General features: G+C 38.8%; 4 protein-coding genes across 7 annotated transcripts; 1 reads left to right on the top strand and 3 right to left on the bottom strand.

Moving 5' to 3' along the window:
• Positions 1-832: 832 nt before the first annotated feature.
• Positions 833-6,845, bottom strand: ist1 (IST1 factor associated with ESCRT-III). 4 transcript variants are annotated; one of them, XM_034680067.1, is made up of 10 exons: positions 6,714-6,845; positions 6,052-6,152; positions 5,760-5,940; positions 5,583-5,670; positions 5,380-5,463; positions 5,172-5,282; positions 4,887-5,087; positions 3,818-3,919; positions 3,120-3,126; positions 833-2,738 (listed from the first exon to the last, which is right to left on the bottom strand). In XM_034680067.1, the coding sequence occupies exons 2-10, from the start codon at positions 6,137-6,139 to the stop codon at positions 2,572-2,574; spliced, it is 1,029 nt and encodes a 342-aa protein (XP_034535958.1). In that variant the 5' UTR covers positions 6,140-6,152; positions 6,714-6,845; the 3' UTR covers positions 833-2,571. The 4 variants fall into 4 exon arrangements, 3 of the variants coding, with proteins under 3 accessions (XP_034535958.1, XP_034535957.1, XP_034535959.1); XM_034680066.1 differs by having other exon boundaries at positions 3,120-3,165; XR_004630753.1 differs by having other exon boundaries at positions 3,120-3,919.
• Positions 6,846-8,472: 1,627 nt separating this feature from the next.
• On the bottom strand, positions 8,473-14,787 carry mphosph10 (M-phase phosphoprotein 10 (U3 small nucleolar ribonucleoprotein)). The gene is made up of 11 exons (XM_034680110.1): positions 14,464-14,787; positions 12,659-13,322; positions 12,393-12,568; positions 12,138-12,303; positions 11,178-11,319; positions 11,031-11,098; positions 10,813-10,950; positions 10,617-10,727; positions 10,308-10,415; positions 9,990-10,220; positions 8,473-8,863 (listed from the first exon to the last, which is right to left on the bottom strand). Exons 1-11 carry the CDS (start codon positions 14,547-14,549, stop codon positions 8,717-8,719), a joined length of 2,037 nt encoding a protein of 678 aa, XP_034536001.1. The 5' UTR covers positions 14,550-14,787; the 3' UTR covers positions 8,473-8,716.
• On the top strand, positions 14,551-16,795 carry mcee (methylmalonyl CoA epimerase). The gene is made up of 3 exons (XM_034680112.1): positions 14,551-14,677; positions 15,163-15,503; positions 16,417-16,795. Exons 1-3 carry the CDS (start codon positions 14,650-14,652, stop codon positions 16,567-16,569), a joined length of 522 nt encoding a protein of 173 aa, XP_034536003.1. The 5' UTR covers positions 14,551-14,649; the 3' UTR covers positions 16,570-16,795.
• Positions 16,796-19,062: 2,267 nt separating this feature from the next.
• LOC117810559 (ferritin, heavy subunit) lies at positions 19,063-23,994 on the bottom strand. The gene is made up of 5 exons (XM_034680454.1): positions 23,691-23,994; positions 21,204-21,309; positions 20,285-20,431; positions 19,901-20,026; positions 19,063-19,479 (listed from the first exon to the last, which is right to left on the bottom strand). The coding sequence occupies exons 2-5, from the start codon at positions 21,303-21,305 to the stop codon at positions 19,321-19,323; spliced, it is 534 nt and encodes a 177-aa protein (XP_034536345.1). The 5' UTR covers positions 21,306-21,309; positions 23,691-23,994; the 3' UTR covers positions 19,063-19,320.
• Positions 23,995-26,994: the final 3,000 nt, after the last annotated feature.

Below are 26,994 nucleotides of genomic sequence, written 5' to 3' on the forward strand. Positions count from 1 at the left end.
AAGTTTTTCTAATTTTTAACAAAAGACTCCAAATAATTAAATACTAAACGATCCAAATAAACGATGATGATGATGATGATGATGGTCAACACAACCGATGGTCTCAAACACATTAAGGAGGCAAGACATTCTACAAATTAACTCTTGACAAGGCTCATGTTAATCAGAAACCATTCCAGGAGACCACTTCATGAAGCAGACTGAGAGAATACCAAGAGTGTGCAAAGCTGTCATGAAGGAAAAAGGGGGCTACTTTACAGAATCTAAAATATAAAACATATTCTGGTTTGTTTAACACTTTTTTGTTAATTAAATAATTCCATATATGTTCTTTCATAGTTTTAATGTCTTCGGTATTAATCTACAGTTTTTCAAATAATTAAAATAAATACAAACCCTTGAATGAGAAGGTGTGTCCAAACTTTTCACTGGTAGTGTCTAAAGAGTCCTAAACCTCTCCATCGTCAGTTTAAAAAAAACTCTCACTAGTTGGACATTTTTAAATCAGCCTTAAAGGCTTAAAGGCTCAGTCCAAGATTCAAGGACTTGCTCATTCAAATGTTCAGTGAAATGCAGTGACCATACTGCAAGGCCTTGCAGCCTTTTAGTCTGCCTTCTGATCATAGCATGCTAAGCAATATGATGCAAGAGTGTAAGGACAGAACTATAAGAGTCTTTAAGTCAGGTGAATAGATGGTTGTTATCTGGAAAAAAGGTTTCCTTAGGCGTTCATTCTTTATCTTCATGCTGAGGCCCCCTGCTGGTCACCAGTTGACATAGCAGCATTATAAAGCAGATGAAGTGTTGAGAACATGAAGAGCCGTACAAGTTCCCAGTTCCATATAATCTTTTATTAAATCGCTTAGTATACAGTGGAAAAACGCGTCTCATGCAACAAGACATGACTTTGTATCTTCAGGTTTAACATGAAAGAACAGTCCAACATAGAAAAGACATTGAGCCGATCACAGTTCTGTAGTGTTAATAACCACGTCTTTACTTTCTCGAACACCTGTTCAAAACCAGTCTATAAACTGTGTCTACCACCCGGCTATAAAGCATGTCTGGTTATTTCCAGACATTTGAGTCATTTAATTCAAGGCCTCAGTCCATGCAGGAGAGCTAGGTGTGGTTATAGCATCATGTTATGTCTATACAGAAACCTTTCACTCACATTCCTCCACAGGACATAAAAACATCCTCCTCTTAACCCACAGCCATCTGTTATCTCCCAGTCTGCACATTTCAACTCAAAGCTCTTTTTGAAAAGTGTTTATGGGCAAAGCAAATAAAGCAAAGTTTGATTATGTACTCAGTCTTGGTGGATAACAGGTACAGAATCCTGGTACGGACTCACAAGGCCTCTGATGAGAGATGGTAACTAAGGCAAATGCAGTGGTGGACTTACAGTAAAAGACACATGCACACAGAATCACAGAGGACAGCACACACCGAGAACCTCTGGGGACAAATATTTACATATGATCAATCAAACTGGGCTTTGTTCTGCACACATGTTGCTTGTTATTTAAATAAATGAGAGAAGGTGCAGGTGTTTGGTAAAACTGATATTCCAAGAGGGAAAAACAAACTTTATTTGGAGATATGTTATATAAAACAGAATTACTAAATATTGTACAACACCCTAAATCCAATCATTTCTTGCTGTACACTTCAATCACCCTCATAATAGGTCTATCTATGTTATTGTAAACGTATTATATTACAGGTTTCCATACACTGTTTCATTACTTTACATCCGTGCCTCACAACGTCTGTAACAGGTTAAATGGGTCACCATTAGCTCTTCCTGGGTGGCTCATACACCCTTGTTAAATGATGATAATGAACCTTGAAGAATAAGGAGTGATTAAACACGTCATTTCCACAGTGACATAAGGGCATGACTGCGCAAAACAGTGGAAATATGGCTTCAACCTCTATGTAAGAAAGATAAGTGGGTATGCATTGGAAACAATCTGCAGCCTTTGTTAGTGTGAATGCCTGCTCATAACAAAACTGGCTAGGCCAGCTGGGCTGGTTGGACCGGTCTAAGACGGGACTGAGCGACACAGTGGAGAGATCACAGCGAGACAGCATGTGCAAAGTAGAGACAGGCATGGATTGTAAAATTTAGTCAGACCCCAAACCCCCGAAAAGCAACAATTAAGATTCATGTTTGGTTATACAATCAATCACTCAAATTACTGGGCAAAGATAAAAGTTTGACTTTAAAAAGGAGTGAACACATGATTGTAGGTCATAATGTGTTATAATATGGTGTAAAGAACAAAATAATAAAGAAGGGTGAATAAAATGAGAACTCTGTTGATGATGATAAAGATGGGGTCGAATAAGCTACTACACCCTCAGGCAGATGATCGTGTTTATGCAAATGAGGTAAGAGTACATGTATGCTTAAAACATCTGTATGATTTCTTCACTTTTAAAGGAGAAGAGAACTTTCCAAATCTGATTGAGAGCATAAATAGTTTCCATTTCCTGCTATGAGCTGCGTAGGTGACAATACAGGCCTGCGTGTATGTGTGTGAGTTGATCAGGGTTATTGGATTAGGTCTTCTTCTTCAGATCCTCGAAGCGCCTTGTTAAATCATCAAAGTCGATGTCATCGGAAGTGGTGGTGTTTCCTCCGAACGAAGACGTGGGGAGTGTGTCAGGAACCGAGGGGAGTTCTGGGAGAGCGTTGTTGTCAAATCGCTGAGGTGACGGGCCAGGACCTGGAGAGTGATGCAAAGGTTTCCAATTAAATTCACTCAACTGTGTCCCAAAGAACAGAACTACCTGCACAGATACATGCTGCTGTGTCATTTCAAGGGTTAATACAGTGGAATGCATTCTTCTTTATCTCATCTAATAAATCTTAGAGAATATCCAAACCAACAAAAAAAGAATCTGTGAGCTACGATGGAGCACTTGGTGAGAGGTAGATGGTTGTGCTGCTTCTGAGGAAACTCCCCCAAACACTAAACTTGCTTGAGGATACACTACTCTACTTTCACACTATTCACTATTCTTTGGGTAAGACTTGTGTCTCTTTTATGATATCATTCAGTCTTGTACAGATCCTTTATCTGTCACTGAGTGTCGGCAGAACTCACCTATGACCTGGGAAGGAACAAAGGGTTTAGCAGTGAAGTCATCAATCTGAAACAAAGAGAACATGTGTTATGTATTATGGGATCTTAATATAAAAGGGGAATAATATTATATTTTTTTGTTTTGAGTGTTGATATTTGACTTGTTAAGTAAAGCCAGACAAAAAGAAAACACAGTGAAAGGAAAAACTGCAGAGGAACTTCTGAGAACCCATCACCGGAAGTGTTTGACTGAAAGACTTGCTAAAGAACTCAGCTGGCCTAAGGTCTCTCTGACGAGATCTGTATACTCTCATCTGTTCATTTCGGCTCCACTCGGAGCAACTGATAGGGTAAAAGTTAGTAGTTTTGGTGTTAGTTTTCCATGCCACCTAAATCCAAACGGATGAAGCAGAATCAGAATTGGTAGGTTTCCCCAAACATTGAATCAGAATTGGTAGGTTTCCCCAAACATCTGCCTCAGTAGTTGGTGCGTGCCTGTCTAGATAAACATCATACAAGAGAGAGAGAGGTAAACAAGTCCTGCAATCTGGGCCTACTCTGACAAACAGTATACGAACAGTAGAGGACAGGCAAAACTGCAAGCAAGCTGAATGAACTGCTCTTCCCTGAGTGGTGCCCTGCTCTGTCCATATGTCCCTCAGTGGGAACAGGTAGGGGGCATGGATGAAGATGGGTGGGTGGGGGGATCGGTGACTTACAGACTCGTATGTGGGGGGAGAAGTGGGCAGCTGAGGGGGCTGCCCTCCTCCCATGGGATGCTGGAAGCTGTTGTAGGTTCCAACGGGAGTATTAAACTGATCCTGGGGGAATAAACATTAATCAGGTACAAGTCTGAGAAGGACAGCTGATTATACATCCATGTGACCAATTTCATCTCCTTTAAGTCGGAATTATCACCGAACAGCTTTCAGAATATACTTCACATATTAGGTACAGTGATCACAGGTGGACAGAGTTACTGCTTCAAGCCTTGTTGTGAAAAGGATTAAGTTAATAATGCTTGAGCTGACTTAAGAGTGGGCTGTTCTGTGTTTTATTAAATGGTTTGTTCAAAATCTGTACTTAAGATAAGATAAGATATTACTTTATTGATCCCGGGGGGAAATTCAGTTGTTGCAGAAACCCGGAAATGAGAACAATCCAGAAAACGTTTCAATTAGTAAAATGAATTAGTAAAAATTAAAATAGATAAATAAAGATAGAATACAAATTTAGATACTACTTACAGTGATACATCTGAGGAAAACCCAAAGACTGCTCTGTGTCTTCTATTCTAAGAACTGCATCAAACAATGTCTGTGAGCAACTTTAGGTGACATGGATGTTGTTAATAAAGGTAAAAAGTTGATTAGTAGATGCTTTAGTTCCTTATGTTACATTTGTTAAAAAGGGTCGGTGCCAAAGTTTAGATAATCTATATAACAAAGCTCTAAATAAATATGTCTTCTGAACAAGTTGCATGTCTAGCAGATCATTTAAAAGACTAAGTAAGAACATTGAACATGCTATTTGAGTGATCTGACTTCATATGGGAATCGCCAACACCATAAAACCTACTTTCTGGGTGTGATGTTGTGTTAGAAACGTGTTTTAAACATCTATTCGGTGTGCAACTTGAGATGATATCAAAAATTAATAACTTTGGCAAAGGTAACTACACCCAGTGGTTAGCCATTGCTGTAATTAAAGATGCTTTTTGTGTTACAAACCACATAAAAGAAAAGTCTAAACAAAATAAAAAGGAAAAGTTTTTGAAAGATCTCTTACGGCTCCTTTGGGAGGTGGATAGTTGAAAGCGGATGGCATATTCATTGGCATAGGCATGGGCATGTGCATAGGCATGGCACCAGGAGGAGCTGTGAATCCTCCTCCTCCACCTCCACCACCACCACCACCTCCTCCGCCGCCGAACTTCTTGTCATTGTTCACGTCGATCAGGTCAGCCTCCTCTCCAACACAAACCTCAGACTGCCGAGAATCAGGAATAGATGAGTGAACAAATGCTCGACTTTTTCATCCTTTGCAGACAGAAACTCAATCCGTAACACTCACCCGGACCATCGCATCAGACTCATACGGCACGTTGTAGTTCTTAGCAATCTCTATCAGGTAGCGCTCCACCAAGATCTTGGGAGGGGACTCCACGCCCAGTTTGTGCATCAGCTACACACATGAGAGATTTTTTGATAAGAAGCTGCTCAAAATAAACAAGAATAAAAGTTCATGCATTCTTCAACAAACGTGTAGAATAAATGCCAACCCTTTCATTCACTGTGCCAATCTGGTTTGTTTTGCACAGCTTGCCGTACTCCTTGCTGTATTTTGCACAAAGCTGATCCGATACCTGAAAGAAGAATCAGGAGATAAGACTATAAAGACTTGTCCTCTTGGAGTAAAAGAACAGAACTTGGTCAGTGCTGTTGGGAATGAAGTCAGCACCTGTTATATGTAGAAAGTACTTACAATTCTAAGCTCATTCACTTCAGCCTGGAGACGAGGTGCTGCCCAGATAAGGGTGGACACAGCCTCCTGCAGGCCTGGGTCCATTTCCCTTATGAAAGAAGTTGAAGAAGGATTAACAAAAAAAATCACAAGGACATCTAGACAAAAAGCAACAATTAAAATGTCTAAGTGACTCACTTCATGGATGTAATGAGGCCAAGGCGAGCCAGCAGCGTGTCACAGTAAAGCTCTAGGATCTCCATGGCCTCCACCAGGTAGTCCTCTCTGATGATATGTTCCACACGGATCCGTGCGCGCTCATCCTTCCCCGCTGCAAGGTAATCTGCAATCTCCTTTCTTGCCTTCTGAGCGAGCTCAGCTTTTCAAAAAAATTGTGAACAAGAATAAAGAAAATGGACCACAAACATTAACTTATCATGCAAACAAGAGGGAGAATTTGATATGAGGTCTAAATGAGACATGGGCTTACTTTTCTTTTTCTCCAGGAGTTTGAATCGGTTAATAACAAGTCGGAGGTTGACTTTGAGCCGGTCTGCCTTGAATCCTCCTCCCAGCATGTTGATGATCGATCTGAAAACAAGAGGGGATGTGAGGAGAGGAGCATGGACCGAAACCAACCATGAGTGTCCATTTAACCTCGCCCCCTTCTCTGATCCAGTGACTCACACAGCTAATCATGTGAGTATGACCAACCCATCGACAAAGGGTAACAACAGATTCACTCAGAACAACTTTAAAAACCAAACATCAACACAACAATGACAAACAGCTAGCTTGCTCATGAAATATGGACTGTATAAATACTCATGTCAGTTAGCTTTAGCCTAGCTCGGAGGACAGCTAACCCAACTCGGATAGTGTACCCACATTAATTCACACATGTATTATTTCTGTCTACAATTAAGTGATTAAGAAACAAATCATCAAAGAGTCGTTTAAAGCCCTGTTTTCTACATGTCTACCAGCCTGAAAGCTAGTCTTAGCTCTGTTAGCAGTGTTCAGTTTTGTCATTCGAGCTAGCTACACGGCTCTTCTTCAAAATTACAACACACCGGTGAAATTCACGGCTGTAGTCCGAATATTAGGACGCTTTTAAAACAAAAGAGTGATGTTTATGAAGCAGGAACATACCTGGAAGGTGAGTGAAGCGTACACACCAACTTATTTGGGTTTTCTTGCTGTGTTGTCTCGTCGTTTGGTTTTACTTCCGTAATGATCTGTAGTGACGTAATGGGGATTTTATATCAGGGGGCGGAGCCTAAAAAGTTTCTGTCAAACAGGAGTCAACCGCAGGTGACGTCATTACACTACCTTGCTGCCTCTACTGCAGAACTGTAGGACTCAAATTTGATTTTAAAAAGTAGGCTAACAATTAAAAAATATAAATATATTTTATTACATGTCCTTCGATCTTACTTATTGTTACCTGAAAGAAAAAAAATATCTTCGAAATACTTTATATTTTCTCATTATTTGTGCATTATTTTATTTCATTTTATTTATTTATTTATTTATTATTGTCTGATACAGTATTTTCTTCTCTGTTTGTTGTTTTGTCTATTTGTCTGTTTGTGTTTTATTATTGTTCACGCTGGTCAAAGTCACACATTTTATCATTTTTTATTTTATTTTATTTATTTATTTATTTATTATTGTCTGATACAGTATTTTCTTCTCTGTTTGTTGTTTTATCTATTTGTCTGTGTTTTATTATTTTTCACGCCGGTCAAAGTCACACATTTTATCTTTTTTTTTTTTTTCACTCTTCGTCCTGGGACTATTTGGTCCTGTATGTTGTGGATAAGTGCTGTTAACTCTGCCTCTGGACATTAAAACTGAGTGCTATCTTAGTGTTTTTAAAGGTAAAGTTAAGACTTACCTTTTTAATATTGCTTTTAATTTGGAGTTATTATTTTTAGCTCTGGACTGCATTTGAACCATTATAACCATTTTTCTTTTAACTATTATATTTTATTTGTATATCATTTTTATATCTGGTATTTTTCTGATTTTATTGTAATGATTTTATTTTATTTCTCTGATTTTATTTTCTTGATTTGATCGTAATGATTTTATTAGCCAAATATCTCTGACTTTTTGTGAGTAGTGTATGTAACAAGAGAAATGTGCCCTGAAGACCACTTAGACCAACCGACATGAGTTTCTGGCAGCATACTGAACAAAAAATCATCTGTAACTTGACATCAAACGCCTGGCCATATTTTTCGCCATCCTCCCAATATAATATAGTAATATCGTATGACAAATTTCTGCTTTTTCATATAGCTCAAAATAAAAAATATGCATTATTTTGGAATTAAACCAATATTTTAGGAATAAGACTCTAACCAAGCATCGTCAAATTAAATATTCATGGTCTTATATTATGTCTTATTTAATTTTTCTGATTTTAATTTATTGATTTGATCGTAATTATTTTATTTTGAACTATTTTTTATCACTCTCCTTTCCACTTTTATCTATTCCTGTTGTTTTCTGTCTCTCTGTTCTTTTATGAAGCACTTTGGGCTGCATGCTTGAATGAAAGGCACTATATACTGTAAATACAAATGAGATGAGTTAAATTGGTCTTGCTCAGTAAAAACAAGCCTTCAGCAGGGTCTTGTACCAAAACATGTAAAATATAATGCAGTGGGGCAGGGAGAGGTTTTTTAAAACCAACAGGAGTCAAATTTCCAATAGTCCCTGCTTTAAATGTTTTAAATTCTGTTTATTTTTCAATGTTCTGTTTATTGTGAAATACTTGTATGATCTTCACACTTAAGAATAAAGTTTTTCACCTTTCGCTTATGGACAAATTCTTTAAAATATTTGTCTGTTACAAAACAAAAACAAAAACTCTTGACAAACAAGACAATAAAACAAACAGTTAGATAGGCAGCTAAACAGCATTGTTTATTTATAGCCTGGAAAGCTCTGATATCTTACTTGAATAAATGCATTATAACATGTGAAAAAGTTACACTTATTGCAAAAAAACATCTTGACAGAATTGATTTGAATCAAACTTGAAATATTTCACTGGGACTTTCAGATTTCACAAAGAGCAGCTCTCTTATAAAAAGAATCTGTACAATAAAAAGTTGATCTTCCACAACGAGCCGTCACAGTTTTTACAACTTCAGTTTGCTGACAGAAAACTCTTTTTTCTTCTTTTTCAAAGAAGGGTCCTTTGCAGTTTTGATCTGACTCTTGACCTGGTCCTGCAGCTCAGAGAAGAAGGCCTGAGAGGACCGCAGAGCTTTGTCCTTCCCTTCATCCTGAAACAGAGAAATAACAAATCAGTTGAGTCACTAGACAAACACACATAATTATTCTGGTATTAAAAGATGGGACCGGTCCAGAAAATAGAAGCAGGGACTGATCACAGCGCCACAGTTAAATTAAGTTAAATTGACCTAATTTTCTGTTGTTGTTTCACACAAGAGTACAAGTAATGTTCTTTTTAAGGCCTTGAGTTATGAATTTAAGTTCTGCATTCAAAATTGAATTTAAATACAGATAAGGGGATGTCTTTTTTTAAATATTAAATTTCTAAATCATTCAATTTGCAGTAGATGGTATGTTTTTCAGCATTTCAATGGTGGGCCTTCAACCTTCTCGCTAACACCCTGTCAATCAAGTCAGCCATGTCCTTATTTGGGCAAAATTTGTAAGTTTAATATCTTCGAAAATACAGAGTTATGAAAAAAGTCACCCCCCCCGTACAGTATGTGCCGACAGAGAATTCAATCCTAAACAGTTTTTTGTACCAGGCTGTAAACATGTTTATTTCTGCTGTAAAGATCGTCTTCTTTGAATGGGTGTGTATGTGGTTTCTGGTGTTTCTGCAGCTAGCCTCTAGTGGATGCTCGATGCAATTTTTAGCACTTCTGCATGGTCTTCATATTTTAAGACCGGAGGTTGCCGCTTGTATATATCATCACAGCTGGCAGCTGCATTGTAACTGAGACTGAGGAAGAAACAGCGTCCATCTAAATGTCCTCATGCTTTTATCTTTCTACACATCTCTGTCGATAGCCGTCGGTGAACAGTCGCTCCTTACGAGACGTTGGAGTATGTTCACAGCCAAGATGGCCGACCCTCCACCCTGCTGAACTTCAACTACCATCTTTATAGCTTATTTAAGTCTACTGAGTCAACTTTTCAGGTGTGAAAATCCCAAAAATGTAGAAGAAAGAGTTTTGTGTTTTTGTTTTGCAAAGTATTTCATCGTCATTGTGAATTTAAAAACCCTCACCGACTGGAATCAGGTCCAAATATTAACCACATGGAATCATGAACTGACTGTCACCGATTACTGGCTCTAAGATTTGGATGCACACACACACAGACTGCAAAAAGATCTGTGCGTGTGTGAGAAAGACCATGAAAGACATCCCTCACCTTCAGTATCATGGCTTTGCCTCCTTTAGTGAGTTTCTTCAGGCTTTCTGTGACTTCAGCCTTTGATGGCTTTTTAGTCTCCCCTGTTTTGCTGGCCTCTTTCAGCCTCTGTCTCTTTTCTTTCTCCTTTATCTTCAGACGCTTCACGGTCTTCTTGTTGCGTCTCGCGCGCTTCTTGTCTGTCGTCGTCCTCTCAGTTTCTCCTAGAATATCTCCCGCTTTGTTCTTCTCCTGTGGTTAGAGGAGAGTTTTATTAGACAGGCAGTGTGATTAGATATAGAGGATCAAAATAAAGGTTTGGAGAGTTTGATGACAAACCTTGATTTCTTCTGGTGCCAGCAGTGTAGCATCGCTAGCGCTGACTGGAGCGACTTCCTCCATTGTGATAGACGGCAGGTTGGACACCACTTTGACCTCAGCAACAGGCTGCAGATGAGACACAGCATGACCAACTCAATTCTTCAAACTCAGGAATGTTAAAACTACCAGTTTAAATTTGTGATTTGCTCGATTTCCATATCTCTATTTACAGACAACATGCTCTGTGAGGGGATGGCATATTATGGATTTTCACAAATTTGATTTATTAAGAATCACAAACTAAACTGAGAGTCAGGAGAAACTTACCGGTTTGGGAGTGAAGTGGAAGTTAGAAAGAGCATCCAGCTTTAGGAAGAGTGTGTCCATAAGCTTTTGAATTTCTAGATGTGATGGGTTCTCCTCTTCTTCTGTCTTTTGCTGAAGTAAGAAAAGACACATTCATAAATAAAACGCACGCAGCTCAGACTCTTTTGTGTTGGAGAAGCAGGGATGGAGGTCATACCTGAGACTGTTTGAGGTACTCTTGCTCGTAGATTTCAGCAAGACTCTGCTTGCTCTTCTCGTGGTCCAGTGTTAACCTCTTCTTGTACTCAAACACCTCCTCTTTGGGTTTCTCCTTGCGGACCACGTCATCAAAAGCCTTACAGAAACACAAGTCCTTCGGTTATAAACAGCCAACTCCAAGAAAAACTCCTCAAAAGATGAGCTAACGCGTCCAACCTGATCTTTAATTCTCTGTTTGATGATGTCTTCAAGCTGTAGTGTGGTTTCCTCCGTGACAGCAGGGGCTAAAAACAAACAATATAAATGTTTACAAATGTTGTGAATATCTTTCAACTCTAAAACAAAAGATGAAGAGTCTCCTACCCATCCTGGAAGTCTGCTCAAACTCCACGTCTTCCTCCAACATGCTGTTCTCTGGACGAGTCTGTGCCGTCACCTCTCCAGAGAGCTGCCACGGCTTCGTAGTTAGAGCTGCTTTCTCCAACTCGTCAATCTTTTCTGACATCTGAAGGAAAGTATCATCCACAGGGAATTAGCCCCATACTACAGCAACACGAGGAGGTTCGATTGGTGATGCTTCAGAAATCAGTGAGACATGAAAAACTACACAGGAAGTCCAGTCTGACGGAGCCATCATAAGAAGGATCCTTGCAGCCCTTTCAGACACACATCCTTCTTATGGTGTGCTGTCTGGATAAGCGACCCAGAACAGGGCTAGCCTCACAACATTTTGGCATCACTTTCAGCACACAAAACATCTGGATTCTCTTTTCAGATAAATATAAAAGCTCAAGTGTCATTTAAATATTCATGATCTTCAGGAGGTATGAAAAGCACCTTGTTATTTTAATTGAGCTCCCTTGTCTCGTAGGTTCCTCTGGATTGCTGTTGACGACAGCCTGCTACTACGAACATGTTGGACTCCAGCGGCAACAGCGACTACTATCTGTCTCATCACTATCATCTTTCTCTTCATCTCTCTTTCCAACCCCAACTTGGTCTAAGCAGATGTGTGTCTAACATGAGTCTGGTCCTGCTGGAGGTTTCTGCCTGTTAAAGGAAGTTTGTCCTTGCTGCTGTAACTTGCTAAATGCTGCAAAGTGCTCTGCTCATGGTGGATTAAGATGAGATCAGACTGAGTCCTGTCTGTAAGATGGGACTGGATCTTATCCTGTCTTGATGTTGGGTCTTTGTTAATAATAGAACAAAGAGTACGGTCTAGACCTGCTCTGTTTGGACAGAGTCTTCAGATAACATTTGTTGTGATTTGGTGCTTTATAAATAACGATTGAACACATTTTAGCAACAATTTTGAACAGTCACCTTTTCTTGCCGTCTCTCATACGATGACTTCGACTCAGATTTTGCTGAACTTGTTGATTTTCCTCCAAAAATGTCCTCTAAGTCCTCTCCTTCACTGTCCTCGTCCCCAGAGAGGTGAAAGGTCACTTTCTTACCAGATGCTTTGGAGTGACTCGTCTCTTCGTCTCTGACAAAGAGTAAACACAGACAGGCTGGAAATAGCCACACGCAACCAAATGTGCTCCTCCCACGTAACATAATTTCAATCACACTTACTCATCGTCACCCTCCTCCTTTTCGCCATCATAGTCATCTTCCTCGTCATCTTCACCTTCTTCTTGGCCATCGCCCATGCTGTCATCATCACCATCTGACTGCTCGCCTGCATGAGCTGGTTTACTATTCACGGCATCAAAGAAGTCTTTGTATTTGAGGTTCCTGGAGCTTTTAGACTATAAACATAAAAAACAAAGAATGTTTTCATTTATATTGTTCCATTAAGACACATTGAGAGATGTGAGAATGCGTGATTAGATACTTACAGTGTTCTTCTTTTGCATTTTGGAAGAAAGTATTTCTTCTAAGTCGAGATCCTCATCCTCATCGGATGGCAGGTCCTGAAAATAGTTGACGCCATCTTCCTTTTCATCGTCCTTTCCCTCTTGCTTGTCCATATCGTCAAGAAACGACTCCATCTCTGACAGCTTGAAGAACTTGTCATCAACCTCAGAGGGAACCACCTTCGTTTTGGAGCCTTTCTTTCCAATGTCCTTCTTCTGCTTTTCTCTCTTCTCCAGAGCATCTACGTCAAAGTCTAAATCAGAGTCCTCCTCTGAGTAATCCTCTGCCTTGGCTGTTTTCTTGGACTGTTTTGGTGGTTCTTCTTCTTCTTCTTCTTCTTCTTCCTCATCAATATTTGCATCATCAGTTTCTGCTTCTCCCTCACCAATACTCTCTTCCTCCTCCTCCTCTTCAAGCAACGTTAATACCTTATCGGACAAAGCTTCATCAGTGGCATTTTGAAAGTGTTTCAGTACAGCACCGTTCTGCAGCTCCAGCTCCTGCCAGATCTGCTCTTCATCAAAGTTTTCCACCACCAGCTGAGCCAGAGGGCTGCCTTTAAAATCTGCAGGCTCCTGGGCTTTGTGAAGGTCATACAAGGTCTTAGTGAGAGAGGTGAAGTCTGCTGCCACTCCATCTTGAAGGCTAAAAAGAAGAGAATAAAATCAGTATAGATAGTCCTAGCTTGAATATAACATTATTAGATAATATCTGTAGCATTCTCCCTTCAAAGTATACAACTATTACTTTTAGAGACTTGTATATTTATTACTTTTTATCATGCAGAGAATTATCTTACTAAATTGATATTTTTTTAAACAATTGCAGAATTTTTCCTACATGGTTTTATTCCAGAGTGAGCCCCATATTTCACCTGAAATAAATAACACTTGAATTGCTATAAAATAAAAAATAGCATTTATGGTAAATAAAACAAGGGCATGTATTCTACCACACACAGCATGCGAGTGTGTTGATTGTTTAAACTGCCATGAACTTATTAAACTAACTGTACAATAGTGTGTCACAATATTGATGTGTTACTGGCTCTGCTGAATAATCCTTCAATCTTTTAAAAGGAACAAGATTTGAATTTATGCTTGTGCCAGACATTTTATCTTCCAAAACTGAGAGCAGGCTTTTCCCTATCTTGCTTGTTCTCAGTCTTTTTGAAGTTTAGACACATCTATATTTCACAGTGTGTGCATTGAAGTGTCTATTACTCTTTGTTCTTTATATTTTAATAAATAACAGCTGGCTCTTGAGCAGTGTATGTTAGCACTACAATCACAGATGCCTCATCACTTGCAGCTTAAGTCATAGTATTATTTTATTGACTGTTTATTCTACTAATCTAAAGAAAAATACGTAAAAGCAGTGGGGTCAGCTTTATCCTTAGGCCCCAAACGAAAGCAGGTTTACAGTCAAGGAAGTCCATCAGTGGATGCAGGATAGTGTAGTTGTATGTGGTTGTTGTGATCTCATTGATACATGACATATGAGATACAGTTTGATCTTGCAATGTGCTTTCTATGTAAGTCACCTTTTTAAAAATAATAACAATGGAAAAAATGACTCAGTCAATTATAAACACTCTCATTAACCTTAAAATATTCAAGAGGTTGTCTCTGACAGCTTGCATCCCATTTAATGCTAACACCAAAGTGGTTGCAGTTAGCCGAAGCTTGTGGTTAGCTAGCGGTTAGCTAGCTCTCCGAACAGGCACAAACAACGTCACAACATTCACATTTTTTAACAACACGGGTAAATATACAGATACACTTGCCTTAAGAAATTTTCCAGCTGTGTTGTGTTGGTGTTAATTGTCGTTACACACTCTTCCAGCACGCTAAACACATCTCTTTTAGCCATGGTTTCCCCACATGTGTGTGTGTGAGACGGTCTGTGTCACAGGTAAACAGGCTCCCCGAGAAACTACTGCTCCGCTGCTACTTGGTTCCGGGATACAAACATGGCGTCCGTCGTGCTGAAGGTTGCAGGTTAGTAAGAAGAATTATCTTACTATGAAATAACTGCTTTCTATGAATTGTATTCTGTAACCATACATATCATTCTATCCAAGCGTTTAACTATTGTTGAAGATAGGCTGCGTTCAAGTGCTGTCAGTGAAACCCTTTACGCAAACGTTACATAATGGGGTACTCCTGCTGCTGTTTGGGTAACTTGACTGAATATAGTTTAGTCTGATTCTGCCTTGTTGGAAATACAGTTGTGTATTTAAAACATCTCTGAAACACATGCAAAATGGGACATGTAATATAACAACTCCCATTTTGCAGGGTAAACTTGATCCACAACATCCTGAGACATACATTCTGATGACTTCCAGCTTTTAGTGCCTAATAGGATGTTTGTTGTGATTTTTGTTTTCAATCATTGAAGTTACTGGAAGATAAAAAAGAGAGGCAAAGTTACAAACTGATGATCACTTTAGCTACAACTAACCCTCTTTTAACTCTTCCAGGTGCAGGTCTTTCTGCATGTTCTCGCCTCACGCTCCTGAGGGCACATTCAACAACAGCAGCCCTCCGCCAGGGAGTACCTGGCCCACTATGGAAGCTGGGGAGGCTGAATCACATTGCCATAGCTGTCCCTGATATGGAGAAAGCCACAGCTCTATATCGGGACGTCCTGGGGGCCACAGTGAGTGACAAAGTGCCCCTTCCTGAGCACGGGGTCTACACAGTGTTCGTGGAGCTCGGCAACACTAAGCTGGAGCTGCTCCATCCTCTGGGGGAGAAGAGCCCCATTGCTGGATTCTTGCAGAAGAACAAGTCCGGAGGGATGCACCACATTTGTATAGAGGTGAGGGACCAATGATGGCATGCTGTAGGGAGTACACCTGGCAGATTCTTCATTTGTTATAGCAAGTTAGTATTGTGTGGGAGCCACTTTTCTAGAGACAGCACAGGTGTAGCTACAACATGAATATTATAGACTCTCTCAGGTCTAGACCGTACTCTATGTTCTATTATTAACAAAGACCCAACATCAAGACAGGATAAGATCCAGTCCCATGTAACAGACAGGACTCAGTCTGATCTCATCTTAATCCACCATGAGCAGAGCACGTTGCAGCATTTAGCAAGTTACAGTGGCAAGGACAAACTTCCTTTAACAGGCAGAAACCTCCAGCAGGACCAGACTCATGTCAGACAGACATCTGCTGAGACCGTGTTGGAGAGAGGGATAGAGGAGAATAAGAGAGAGAGAGAGATGATAGTGGTGAGACGGATAGTAGTAGTTGAAGCAGCTGTAGTCTGGCACGTCCACGCAGCAGGCCGTCTACAGCAGAGATCCAGAGGAACCTACGGGACAAGGGAGCTCAGGGACTCCAGAAAGGTCTATGGTTAGTAACTTTAATGGGGCAGGGAGAGTAAGTGAGAGGATCCCAGTGTGTTAGTTCCCATGGCAGTCCAAGCCTATAGCAGCATAACTAAGAGCTGGTCCGAGCCTGAACCTGTCTGGTTCTACATATGCAGTAGTTGAACAGTTGTAGAAACAGCATCATATAATGTGTCTGGGACAATTTAGAAGTTTATGTGAGTTATGAAATGTTGCTTTAAGTAAAAATACACACACACACACACACACACACACACACACACACACACACACACACACACACACACACACACACACACACACACACACACACACACACACACACATAAAAATAAGTCATGAGGTGAATAACAGTTCCTCTGCTCGGTTACAGGTGGACGACATTAACTCTGCGATAGCCGACCTGAAAGCAAAGAACATCAGGACTCTGTCAGCTGAGCCACGGATAGGAGCTCACGGGAAACCAGTGATGTTTCTCCATCCTAAAGACTGTGACGGAGTGCTGGTGGAGCTCGAAGAAGCATAGACTTCTCAATCTGACAGAGAATGTGTGAACTGATATTTCATATTTCTATTTTCTGATCAGAAATGATGACTGTTGACTTTGTATTATTTTCTTTAAAGCGCTTAGGTTTTGATCTTCTCATTTCAAAAAGGTGCCTCAGATTTGTCCTTTCAGTCCTGTTTTTGGGTTGTGATTAACTTTTTTGTTCTGCAGGAAATAAATGATGTTGTGTGTTTGACAAATCTAATAAGGTTTTGTTTGGCTATCAGACACTGTCCTGTAGTAGAATGAAAACTTTCGTTATTTCATGAGCTATAGCAAAGAAATGATTTCAGCTTTGTTTCAAAAAAAGATTTTATTATTGAAGAAGCAGTCCAGCTCATACTCAGTGCAGAACAATGTAAGGTGCAGTATATCAACTCTTTCCAAATAGAGCAGGTCTAGACCGTACTCTATGTTCTATAATTAACAAAGACCAACATCAAGACAGGATAAGATCCAGTCCCATTTTACAGACAGGACTTAATCCACCATGAGCAGAGCACTTTGCAGCATTTAGCACCTCGAGCAGATCCAGACTCGTCGAGTTGGAAAGAGGGATAGAGAGAGAGATGTAAGTGACTAACTAAAACATTTCAATCGTGTTTTTTCTTGGCATACTTTTTGACTAATCGAGGTGTGAAGCACTAAACTCTAACTTGTTTCTTTGAGGTAAAACTAAATATATTTTCTTGACATTTTCTCAGCGACTAGAAACATATTTTTTGAGTGTAGTATACACTGTATATACACTGCCAAAAGGTCAAAAGGTTGGAAACTCCCTCTCATTCAAGGGTTTGTATTTATTTTAATTATTTGAAATACTGTAGATTAATACCAAATAAATCCAAATGTGAAAGAACATATATGGAATTATTTAATCAACAAAAAAGTGTTAAACAAATCAGAATATGTTTTATATTTTAGATTCTGTAAAGTAGCCCCCTTATTCCTTCATGACAGCTTTGCACACTCTTGGTATTCTCTCAGTCTGCTTCATGAAGTGGTCTCCTGGAATGGTTTCTAATGAACATGAGCCTTGTCAAGAGTTCATTTGTAGAATGACTTGCCTTCTTAATGTGTTTGAGACCATCAGTTGTGTTGTTCAGAGGTAGGGTTAGTACACAATGGATAGCTCTATTTGGCTACTGTTGTAATCCATATTATGGCAAAACCATATTATTTCATAGTTTTGATGTCTTCAGTATTAATCTACAATGTTGAAAATAATTAAAACAAATAAAAAACATTGAATGAGAAGGTGTGTCCAAACTTCAGTGTATGTATATATATATATTTTTAATTTGCAAGGGTGCGAAGATCATAGAAGTGCTAGACATTAAACAGAACATACAAGAAAAGAAAAAGTAGTTTTGGAAAACAATAATCAGAAACAAAAATAGACTTCCAAGGAAGGGAAAAACATTTACTAAATTAGATTATCAAGAAGAAAACAGATGTTCCCTGTTTTAATGGCTTGAGATAGTTGACAACTGCTGTTGTTTCTTTAATCACCACTAGAGGGATTGACTCCTTTACCAACTACACACACACCAATATTCTGCATGAAAGGAAGAAAATCATTAAAACAAAACAAAAACCGTCTCACTACAAAACCAGGGGAACTCAAGAGAGAAGTTAACAGCCAAACATTTGTACTCCACTTCCACTGAACAATGTGTGTCTGATGTGGAAATCCCCTCATTACCTATCAACACGTAAACCCTGTAGATTGTCCAAAAAGAACTCCAAGCACATACTGAACTTGGAAAGTGGATTGAGGAACGGTTGATTGAAGCTAAATCAAACCCTATTTTATTTTTTAAGTTATATTTTGGGGCATTTTTGCCTTCATTGGATAGGGGAGCTGGAAAGAGACATGAAATGTGGGGAGTAGAGAGAGGGGGAAGACGTGCAACGTATGGTAGAGGACTATAACCTCTGTATATGGGGCATGTGCTTAGACCATTAGACCCCTAGTTCAAACCATCTTTGATGCAACATTGACCGATAGTAATTTTCATATTCTCCAAGCTATGATCAGCAGAAGATGACCGTAACACAGCTGCTCATCAAGCTGCTTATTTGGGTTTTTGGGTATATTTTTCTTGAGGCCACAGGCTCAGAGGTAAGAAGTAATAACAGCTTTCATACCTAGATAAATGTTATGATTATGTCTTATCACCAGTCTATGAATCCTCCTTGAATTACCAAAACTTTAGTTCTCCAAATACAACTTCTGTCAGGTCTGCATGAATGTTTTGGGTTTAATGATCTCTCTTTCTTTATTGCCCTGAGGGGAATTTTACAAAAAGCTTCAGCTGCAGCCTTGGTTTTGTTTTCTCTGTTAGAGGAAGTGAAACAAATCCTTAGAGCTATAGTTACCTATATTGGTTAGCAGGAAGTTTTTCTTTTAACATAGTTCATATGTTGAGCAACGTAAAAAAAACAAAAAAAAAACAAGATAGACAAGAATCCAGAGGGTTTCCTTTTATTGGTTTGATTGACAGCTCCTGGCAGAAAACACAAAGAAAGTGATGACAAAGGCGAAGCTCACAGCGGTGGAAACAAGAATGTAACTGTAATAAGGAGTACGATATGAGTAATATAAGAGGTTTAAATGATAAGCTGTTATCATGCAGATGGCTCTTTTATTTTCATATTGAAAACATTTGAAAGCGAGTTACAAATATACATATTAAGAAAGCGGTTGGAATTGTGCCGTAGAAAGGTTTAGCTGCTTTCTTTGCCCAGGGTGTGTTTGTCGAACAGGTATTCAGCCAGGCCGTTGGTAGGAGCCCCCATACGGCGCAGGTTGGTCACCCAGTCTCCCAGCTCTTTGATGGATTTCACCTGCTCGTCCAGGTAGTGCGTCTCGATGAAATCACACAACTGTACGGAAAAAAAACAACAACAGGGAGATCAGCTTAGAGGTGGAGATCAAACTCAATGACTCAAAGAGAAACACTTTGTGGATGATTCTCTTCTCAAAGTGTTTGTTCGTTCTTCTGTTATGCAACTGTTAAGTTAGTTTAAGCTTTGAGTTTGAACAAAGTTTTAATGTGATGTTGATTTAAGAAAATACAGTAAGATCAGCCGTCTATTTTTTTCTCCTTAAAGCCATAGAAGCTACAAGACAATCGGACCGATGTGTCACATTTGCGGTTGACTGTGACTAATTTCCCTTTTCAGTACTGCAGAGAGATTTCCAGGTGTATAACTTAGGTGCTTGTGCTGCTGTGCTGTTCTCTTACAGTAAAATGTGTTTTATGGTGCTTCACCGTGCCACAGCATGCCCTACTTTTATACTCACATGTGGGTCGTTGTGATCCGAGCAGAGCTTGTGCAAGTCCAGCAGCGACTGGTTCACACTCTTCTCCAGCTGCAGGGCACATTCAAGAGCCTCCACTCCGCTGGCCCACTCGTCCCTCTCTGGTTTCTGTTCGACAAAGTAGGTAAAGGAAGAGTTTAACGCCTTTAACGTTTAACTGGGTGCATTTGTGTGACGAGATAAGCGGCACAGCACACTAACGCCCTCGGTATCAATCTGTCATCAAGCTCTCCTCCCAACATGGCCCGACTGATAGCCCAAAACTGGACACCACACACACACACACACACACACACACACACACACAAACACAGTGACACTTAAACACACCAAAACTCATTTAGAAGATCAACTTTAAGCTCGTACCCTGACGTCCTGCAGGAAGATCCTTCCCCCCCTCTGGTTCTGCAGTTTCATTAGCTTCTCAGCATGCTCGCGCTCCTCATGCGACTGATTACGAAAGAACTTGGCAAAGTTGGGCAACGCTTGGTCGTCACGGTCAAAGTAGTAAGCCTGTGAGGAGAGAAGAAGAGAGGAATGTTAGTTGTTTTTCCAAAGTAGTAATCCACAAAAGTTCAGGGTAAACCACACACAGGAACATCTCGAGATCACGTAGCTTAAAGCAGCCACACAGAGAGCTTAATGTGCTTGGTATCACTGAGAAAGGTGGCTGCTTTTAATCAGCAGTGACCGTATATATTCTCTTCCCTGCAATGTAAGATTGTAAAGCTTTTAAAAACATCTCAACTAGAAAAAAAAAACATAATCATTTTTGGACACCCTCCATGAGAAAGGCAGACTGTATGAAAAGCCTTTTATATACCCAGCTGTGTAGGGTCGATAGATATAGCTGCGCTCTGAGTTTCTGCACGTTTTTTAAGGTCAGGCACCAAACTCTCTGAACCGTCTATTTACATACCCTAATCTAAAAAGGAACTTCAACCTTTGTTTTATGACTCTGTCAAAGAACATCCATAACAACTCAGCTCACATAACATTAAACACACATCTTAAACTCATCGGCGAGTAAATGTTTAACACAAAAGACTAATCTCATGGTGTTTTCTATAAGTCAGAAGGTGTGCAGACTATCTTCATGTTGACACTCTGGAGGCTGCATGAGGATAAACACCTGCGACTAGACACAGCTGTTATATAAGCACTGAAAAGGGGATCAGAATCACTTCCTAACACTGACTGATATCAGCATGTCTGTTCCCTTTGTATTAACACATTCTGCTCAAACTTTCTCCCACTGTTCTCTATCCAGGGGTTTCAGTCTCACCATGGACAGGTAGACGTAGGAGGCGTACAGCTCCAGGTTGATCTGCCTGTTGATTGCAGCCTCGCAGTCCTGGTGGAAGTTCTGTCTCACCTGGGAACTCATTGTTCTGAAAGCAGCAAATAAAGGTCATTAGTAAAACACACAAACAAGACTCAGAGACAACTCATGGGTGTGTTAGATTACGGAACACCTGATGTAAGTCTAGACGGTACATGATACAACATGAGTAAGCAAATTGATCAACCAGACTTCAAAGTGCGTGAATTGTCAATGTAAGGTGGCCCTGTGATAGGCTGGCGACCTGCCAGGTGCACCCCCTGGGATAGGCTCCAGCCCGCCATGACCCCGATTGATAAAAGTGGTATAGATAATGGACGTATGATCACAAAACTAGAACACCTGATGCTTAATTTGCTTTATTATTTAAAAAAATATTTTCACTTTTGTGAAATACAAATAAATTGAAATTGTTGTTTTTCTAGATTAAATTGAGATTTTTAATAAAGTATTTAACAATATTAGGTTCTTGGCAGTGGATGAAATGTATTACTGGACCAGCACTATAGCAGAGCGTCCTCAGCTTTAATGTAATATACAGATCTGAGTTAGTTCATTATAAAACACTGCATGCAATTCAATTGGACTGCACGAGACCTCATTACCACCTGAGTCAATGGATTTGCACTGATCATACCCTCTGTTTATTCCATTTTCACATGTTCATTCTTTTTTCACTTTTCGTTAATTAATTTAGTCATTTATGGGATATTACGTGAATACATCCGAGTTTGTTTTCTTCCAGAATCATTTTCTGGCGCTCTAAAAAACAAAACAACAGGCTGGCCTCTCTGACAGGTAGAGGTGGGGACTCGAGTCACAATTTTGATGACTATGACAATATCATCAAAGAATTGCAACTCGACTTGGACTTTGGCATCAATGACTTGGGACTTGACCTGGACTTGAGTCTGGTGACTTGAAAATACTTGAGATTTTGAGCATTAGATGAGTTAAAATGACTTCAGAAGTTCATTTGTTGTTGTGCCGCTCAGAACTGATTATATCCAGAGCGCTATGTCAGCACTCTTTTTCTGTGCGATTAAGTCCTGTCACTCACACCGGTCTTATTTGAGTTTTCTACCTATTTCAACAAAATGTCAATAAGACTCAATGTAAGCACCGAATGAAGACCATTTTCTCTTTTTCTGTGACTAAGTCTTGTAACACTGGTTTTATTTCATTTAAAAAATAAAACAATTCAAAATGCATTCATTGTATTTGTCAAATTTAAACAGCTTAGGTATTAAACCTCTTTGATAATAAACCTCATGTTTGACGTTGAACTTAGATTTGAAGAATACACAAATCAAGTGTTAGAAAGGATAGTTTTCAATAAATCATTGCTTCAAAACTTACTTTACTGCTTTGCTGACCATAATTACAATATTGTAGAACCGTAGGAGGGCACATTGGACTGCTATCTGTACTGCCACATAGTGAATATATGTAATGTATTTGTCTACATTGATGTTTTGAATAAAGTCACATTAACTAACACAATAATGACAAATTTAAGCTGTCTCTTCTCTTGAATTCGGATGATGGGCATAAAAATATTCAAGATTCAAGAAAGCTTTATTGCCAAGTGAGCTTGCACACACAAGGAATTTGACGTGGTGAATGGAACACTGGTACTTAACAACAAGACAGTGAGGACACAACAAGAAAGTGAGGACAATAAATATATAAACTTAAACACAAATCCAAAAGTTCTAAAAAAAAAAAATAGAAATACTATCTGTACAAAGAAGGTATAGAAGTACTTTAAAGACATGAAATAAGTTAAATTAGCCTAAGCCAGAGAGCACATGTAGTAGATATAGGATAATAAAATATGTTATGGAATAAATTACATACTCTGTATCTTGTATCTCCTACCTCTGCTGACAGGCCAGACCGTGACATGCCATGCTGCCTGTTCCCACACAAATCAAGTATATTAAGCCTATTTATATATGTTTGTTTTGTGCTTTTGATAGTCTGGGGATTGGAGTTGTGATAATCTGACATTTAAGCGCGACCTTACATAATAATACATCTGGAATTTCCCTTTTTACGGGAAAGCGAAGTAAAATAAAAAAGCAGGGCCGCTTAAGGCTTCCGTAGTTTTGCAGTTACATTTCGTTATATAAAGCCACATTTCCACGGAAGTTAAAGCTATTTAAGTATAAACATTGGTTTCTTTTCTCTTTGATACAACATATCAAACTAAGTCCTGCTATGTTGTACAGATCTAGAGTTTGTGGGTGGCAGGCCTGGCAGTAAACAAGTTGCGCAGAGGTTTAAGAGCCAACTGCGTCAAGGCCAGTGGTGAGATAAACAACCGCAGCAGAGCTATGTTTCTACATGTTTCTTTCACAGTGAAGCATTTACAACAAAAAGCAGTTCTAGAAACAGTTAAAGACAAACTTAAGGATGTATTCTTACCTGATTAAGTGGCGAGGAGGTCGAAAAGCTTTAATGTACGAAGGCTGGTTAGCAAAACAAACAGCTAGCTTAAAAGCTATACGTGTTTAAGATATCTTCACAAGCCGACGTTATTTTAAGATATTTAAAATGAATTAAGCTTTGTTGTTGTTGTTGGTGGTGGTGGTGGTGGTGGTGTTCTGGTTGATTGAAGCGAGTATTCCCGTGAGGAGACAGCTAAAAGGTTGCCGTTCAAGCACTGTTGAAGCAGGTAACCTTCACTGTCCGCTAACGAGAGGATGAACTGTGCGCGCGGTGGCCTCGACAAGTAACTTCATGGTTTGGACGGTGACGTCAGGGACCGGAAGCGGGAGGGACATGGAGGAGGTGGGAAGTGATAGCTGTGTTTAGTGTTTAACCTTTAACTCAAGTACAATATTGAAGAAGAGCTTGTGTTTTTCCAATTTATCATATGTAAAGCCACTTTATTTATTAATCTACTTCAACCCCCTTCTGCTCCTCTTTATTTCAGAGGAATATTTGTATGTTCATCATTCAAATTCACAGGAAAATACAGCTTAGATTAGTCATTACTGTGTTAGTTAATGCAACTTTATTCAAACACACCAATGTAGACAAATACATCACAGGCAACTGGTCATCATATCTTCCGCTCCATGAAACACGTTAATGCTCAGTGTACACATATAAGGTTCTGTAATGTATTTGGTTGTACTAAAATGCCTTCATTTTCAATGGGCATGACAAGGCTGAAACAGGTGTAACCCAAATATTTCAACATTAACATAATAATATAACATTATAGTCATTATGGCCTTTAGAAAAATGTTTGTTTTTTTGGGGGTAGTGGTGGGGTAGTGAATAGGCCCCTGTAGTACAGCCTAAGCTTTTGACCTTAATGGCATTTTTTCCCCTTACATTACTTTTACTTTTATACTTTATGTAGCTTTGAAACGAGCACTTTCACACCTTTACTTGAGTAAAAAGCTTGAGTTGATACTTCAACTTCTAAAGAAGTCTTTTTTAAATTCTAGAATCTATACTTGTACTTGAGTAATGAATGTGAATACGTTTGACACCTCTGATTATATAAATTCAATGTGGCAGTGCAGATAGCAATCCAAGGCGCCCTTCTACAAGCTACAATATTCTAGTTCTGGTTAGTAAAGTAGCCTACAAAGAAAGTAACTTTTAAGCAAAGTTATTCGATTTACCTCCATGTTAAGTGATTTTTTTCCAGTTATTATAAATCCATAAAACTCTAAATACTGTACTGTTCCTGTTGTTTGTGCATTGTGGAAGTATGGCTGGGCTTTTCCTGCGTCATTGTATGTTTTTAAAAGCCATATATGACTGTTTGAGGAATACAAAGTGAAGGAAAACAGATACAAGAAGGGTTTATTATTTAATTTTCATATAAACATGTTACATGGCTCAAAGTTCGAGTAAAAAAAAAGAGGGGGGAATTGAGCTAGAGTAAAGCTAGAGTTAAATCCCTCAGAAAAATGCCTATCTGGTTGTGAACCGGGAAACCTTTTCACTTGCTTTGGTCACAGTTTTGGAAGGTATTTAGATTTAGAAGACTTAGAGCTTGAGAACGTGATGAGGTTTATTACAAGCCCATTATCACAAGTTTATACCAGGGCATTGAGAGCAGTATCCAGAGTACACTCTCTCAGACCTTGAACATTAAAACACAATAAACTTTCATGGTAGTTTTTCATATGCTGGCTCAGCACTGAGCACATGATATGAGTCATTTCTGTTGCTTCAGAGACAACACTAAGAAAATTTGAAGATTAAGTAACAGCGGACAGTTGCACGTCAGGACATGACTAATGGGCTTATGAGACAAACTTTCCCAGACACTACGATAAAAGCCAATAGTTAAACTCTGCATGTTCAGTCTTTGACAGAGCTTGATAAGCAAAAAGAACTCCTGTATGTTTGGTTGCTTGATCAGGCGCATAAACTAAGGTACAATGTAAACTGACACATTGGAGGCTGCAACAAAGACCCTGATTAAAGGCCTTCTCTTAGTAATGTATTTTTTTTATTATTGTGGATATTTAATTATTAATTTAGGTTGTATTATCTTGTTATTTTTACAGATTACCTCTCAGAATTGTAATGTTTTATTCTGTTTTAATTTTCTGTATTTGCTTTAAGTGGATCATCTTCATTTATTTGACTGTTTTAATCTTTTAGTGTTTAATTATATTATTAATTTATTTAATTTTGGTGAGCTTAATTTTCCATCTTGAGTTTTAATATCTTATTTTCCCTCCAGTGTTTCTTCATTAAGTTATCATGACAGCGTTTTCTCAGTTCGTTCAGCAACCTCTTGTTTTTTAGTTTTTTATTTATTTATATCTATCTATTTATATCTATCTATTTATATATATATCTATAATAATGATCATGATTATGATTATGATTATGATTATTATTGTATATATCATATTCTTAACCTTGTGGGGGTCTTCTTTTTTGTATTTATAATTCATTCTATTTTATTACTCCCACTTTTATTTTTCATCTACAGCACTTTGTGTTACAATATCATTGCTTGAAAAATGCTTTACAAATAAAAACGTCTTCTTTTTTATATATATATATATTTTTTTTTTTTTCCTCACCATTAAATGATTGTGGACTCTAGAGGATTTGGTGTCCCCTTGGATCATCTTGAAGTTGGGTTTACAGCCTGCCAGTGTAAATGTTGAACAGAAGGGCCGTCTAAAAACAACAAAATTAACATTTCATTTATGAATAATGGCCTTTCCCTAGTTCTTTCTCAGCATTTTCATACTTTTTTTTGACACCATGTGATAATTTATAGTAAATAATATTCAGTTACAGCACAGTGGCACTCAGAATAAAACATACAGCACATGGACAAAAACTTTGAAACAGAGAACATGTTCACATGACATGTGCGTGTGTCCTGTTCCTCTAGAAAAGTCAAAAGGAAGTCAAGTTCACAGATGAAAAGTTTCCTAAAGGGAAGCTATGCGCTGATGTTTGATCGGCTTGAGATAAACTTAATTCCCTTTTTCACAGGATACTGGTAAATTATGAATCAAAACAATCCTTTCTAAATCTTGTTTCGTGTATTCTTGAAATCTAAGTTTGATTTAAAAAAAAATGGTTTATTATTATAGATTAGGTTAAGCTAATAAGAAACATGGAAGGAGAAGAGAGGTGTACGATGTGAAAAGATCTTGCAAAGAACTTTAAAGGTACAGTGTGTAGAAATGGGAATATTTAGCGATATGTTGCAGTCAGATTCTAGACTGAAACG

This window comes from Notolabrus celidotus, chromosome 3, assembly GCF_009762535.1.
Source record: "Notolabrus celidotus isolate fNotCel1 chromosome 3, fNotCel1.pri, whole genome shotgun sequence".
NCBI lineage: Eukaryota > Metazoa > Chordata > Actinopteri > Labriformes > Labridae > Notolabrus > Notolabrus celidotus.

Excerpts from the sequence above, each read along its gene's own strand:
- mcee (XM_034680112.1), top strand. The coding sequence starts at position 14,650 with ATGGCGTCCGTCGTGCTGAAGGTTGCAG. Across the intron at positions 14,678-15,162 it reads CGTCGTGCTGAAGGTTGCAG|GTGCAGGTCTTTCTGCATGT; the intron begins GTTAGTAAGAAG and ends TAACTCTTCCAG. Across the intron at positions 15,504-16,416 it reads TGCACCACATTTGTATAGAG|GTGGACGACATTAACTCTGC; the intron begins GTGAGGGACCAA and ends GCTCGGTTACAG.
- mphosph10 (XM_034680110.1), bottom strand. The coding sequence starts at position 14,549 with ATGGCTAAAAGAGATGTGTTTAGCGTGCTGGAAGAGTGTGTAACGACA. Across the intron at positions 13,323-14,463 it reads CAGCTGGAAAATTTCTTAAG|CCTTCAAGATGGAGTGGCAG; the intron begins GCAAGTGTATCT and ends TCTTCTTTTTAG. Across the intron at positions 12,304-12,392 it reads AAGGAGGAGGGTGACGATGA|AGACGAAGAGACGAGTCACT; the intron begins GTAAGTGTGATT and ends ACTCTTTGTCAG.
- LOC117810559 (XM_034680454.1), bottom strand. The coding sequence starts at position 21,305 with ATGAGTTCCCAGGTGAGACAGAACTTCCACCAGGACTGCGAGGCTGCA. Across the intron at positions 20,432-21,203 it reads CCTACGTCTACCTGTCCATG|GCTTACTACTTTGACCGTGA; the intron begins GTGAGACTGAAA and ends CTCTCCTCACAG. Across the intron at positions 19,480-19,900 it reads CGGATCACAACGACCCACAT|TTGTGTGATTTCATCGAGAC; the intron begins GTGAGTATAAAA and ends TTTTCCGTACAG.
- ist1 (XM_034680066.1), bottom strand. The coding sequence starts at position 6,139 with ATGCTGGGAGGAGGATTCAAGGCAGACCGGCTCAAAGTCAACCTCCGA. Across the intron at positions 5,941-6,051 it reads ACTCCTGGAGAAAAAGAAAA|CTGAGCTCGCTCAGAAGGCA; the intron begins GTAAGCCCATGT and ends TTTTTTGAAAAG. Across the intron at positions 5,464-5,582 it reads AAGTGAATGAGCTTAGAATT|GTATCGGATCAGCTTTGTGC; the intron begins GTAAGTACTTTC and ends TTCTTCTTTCAG.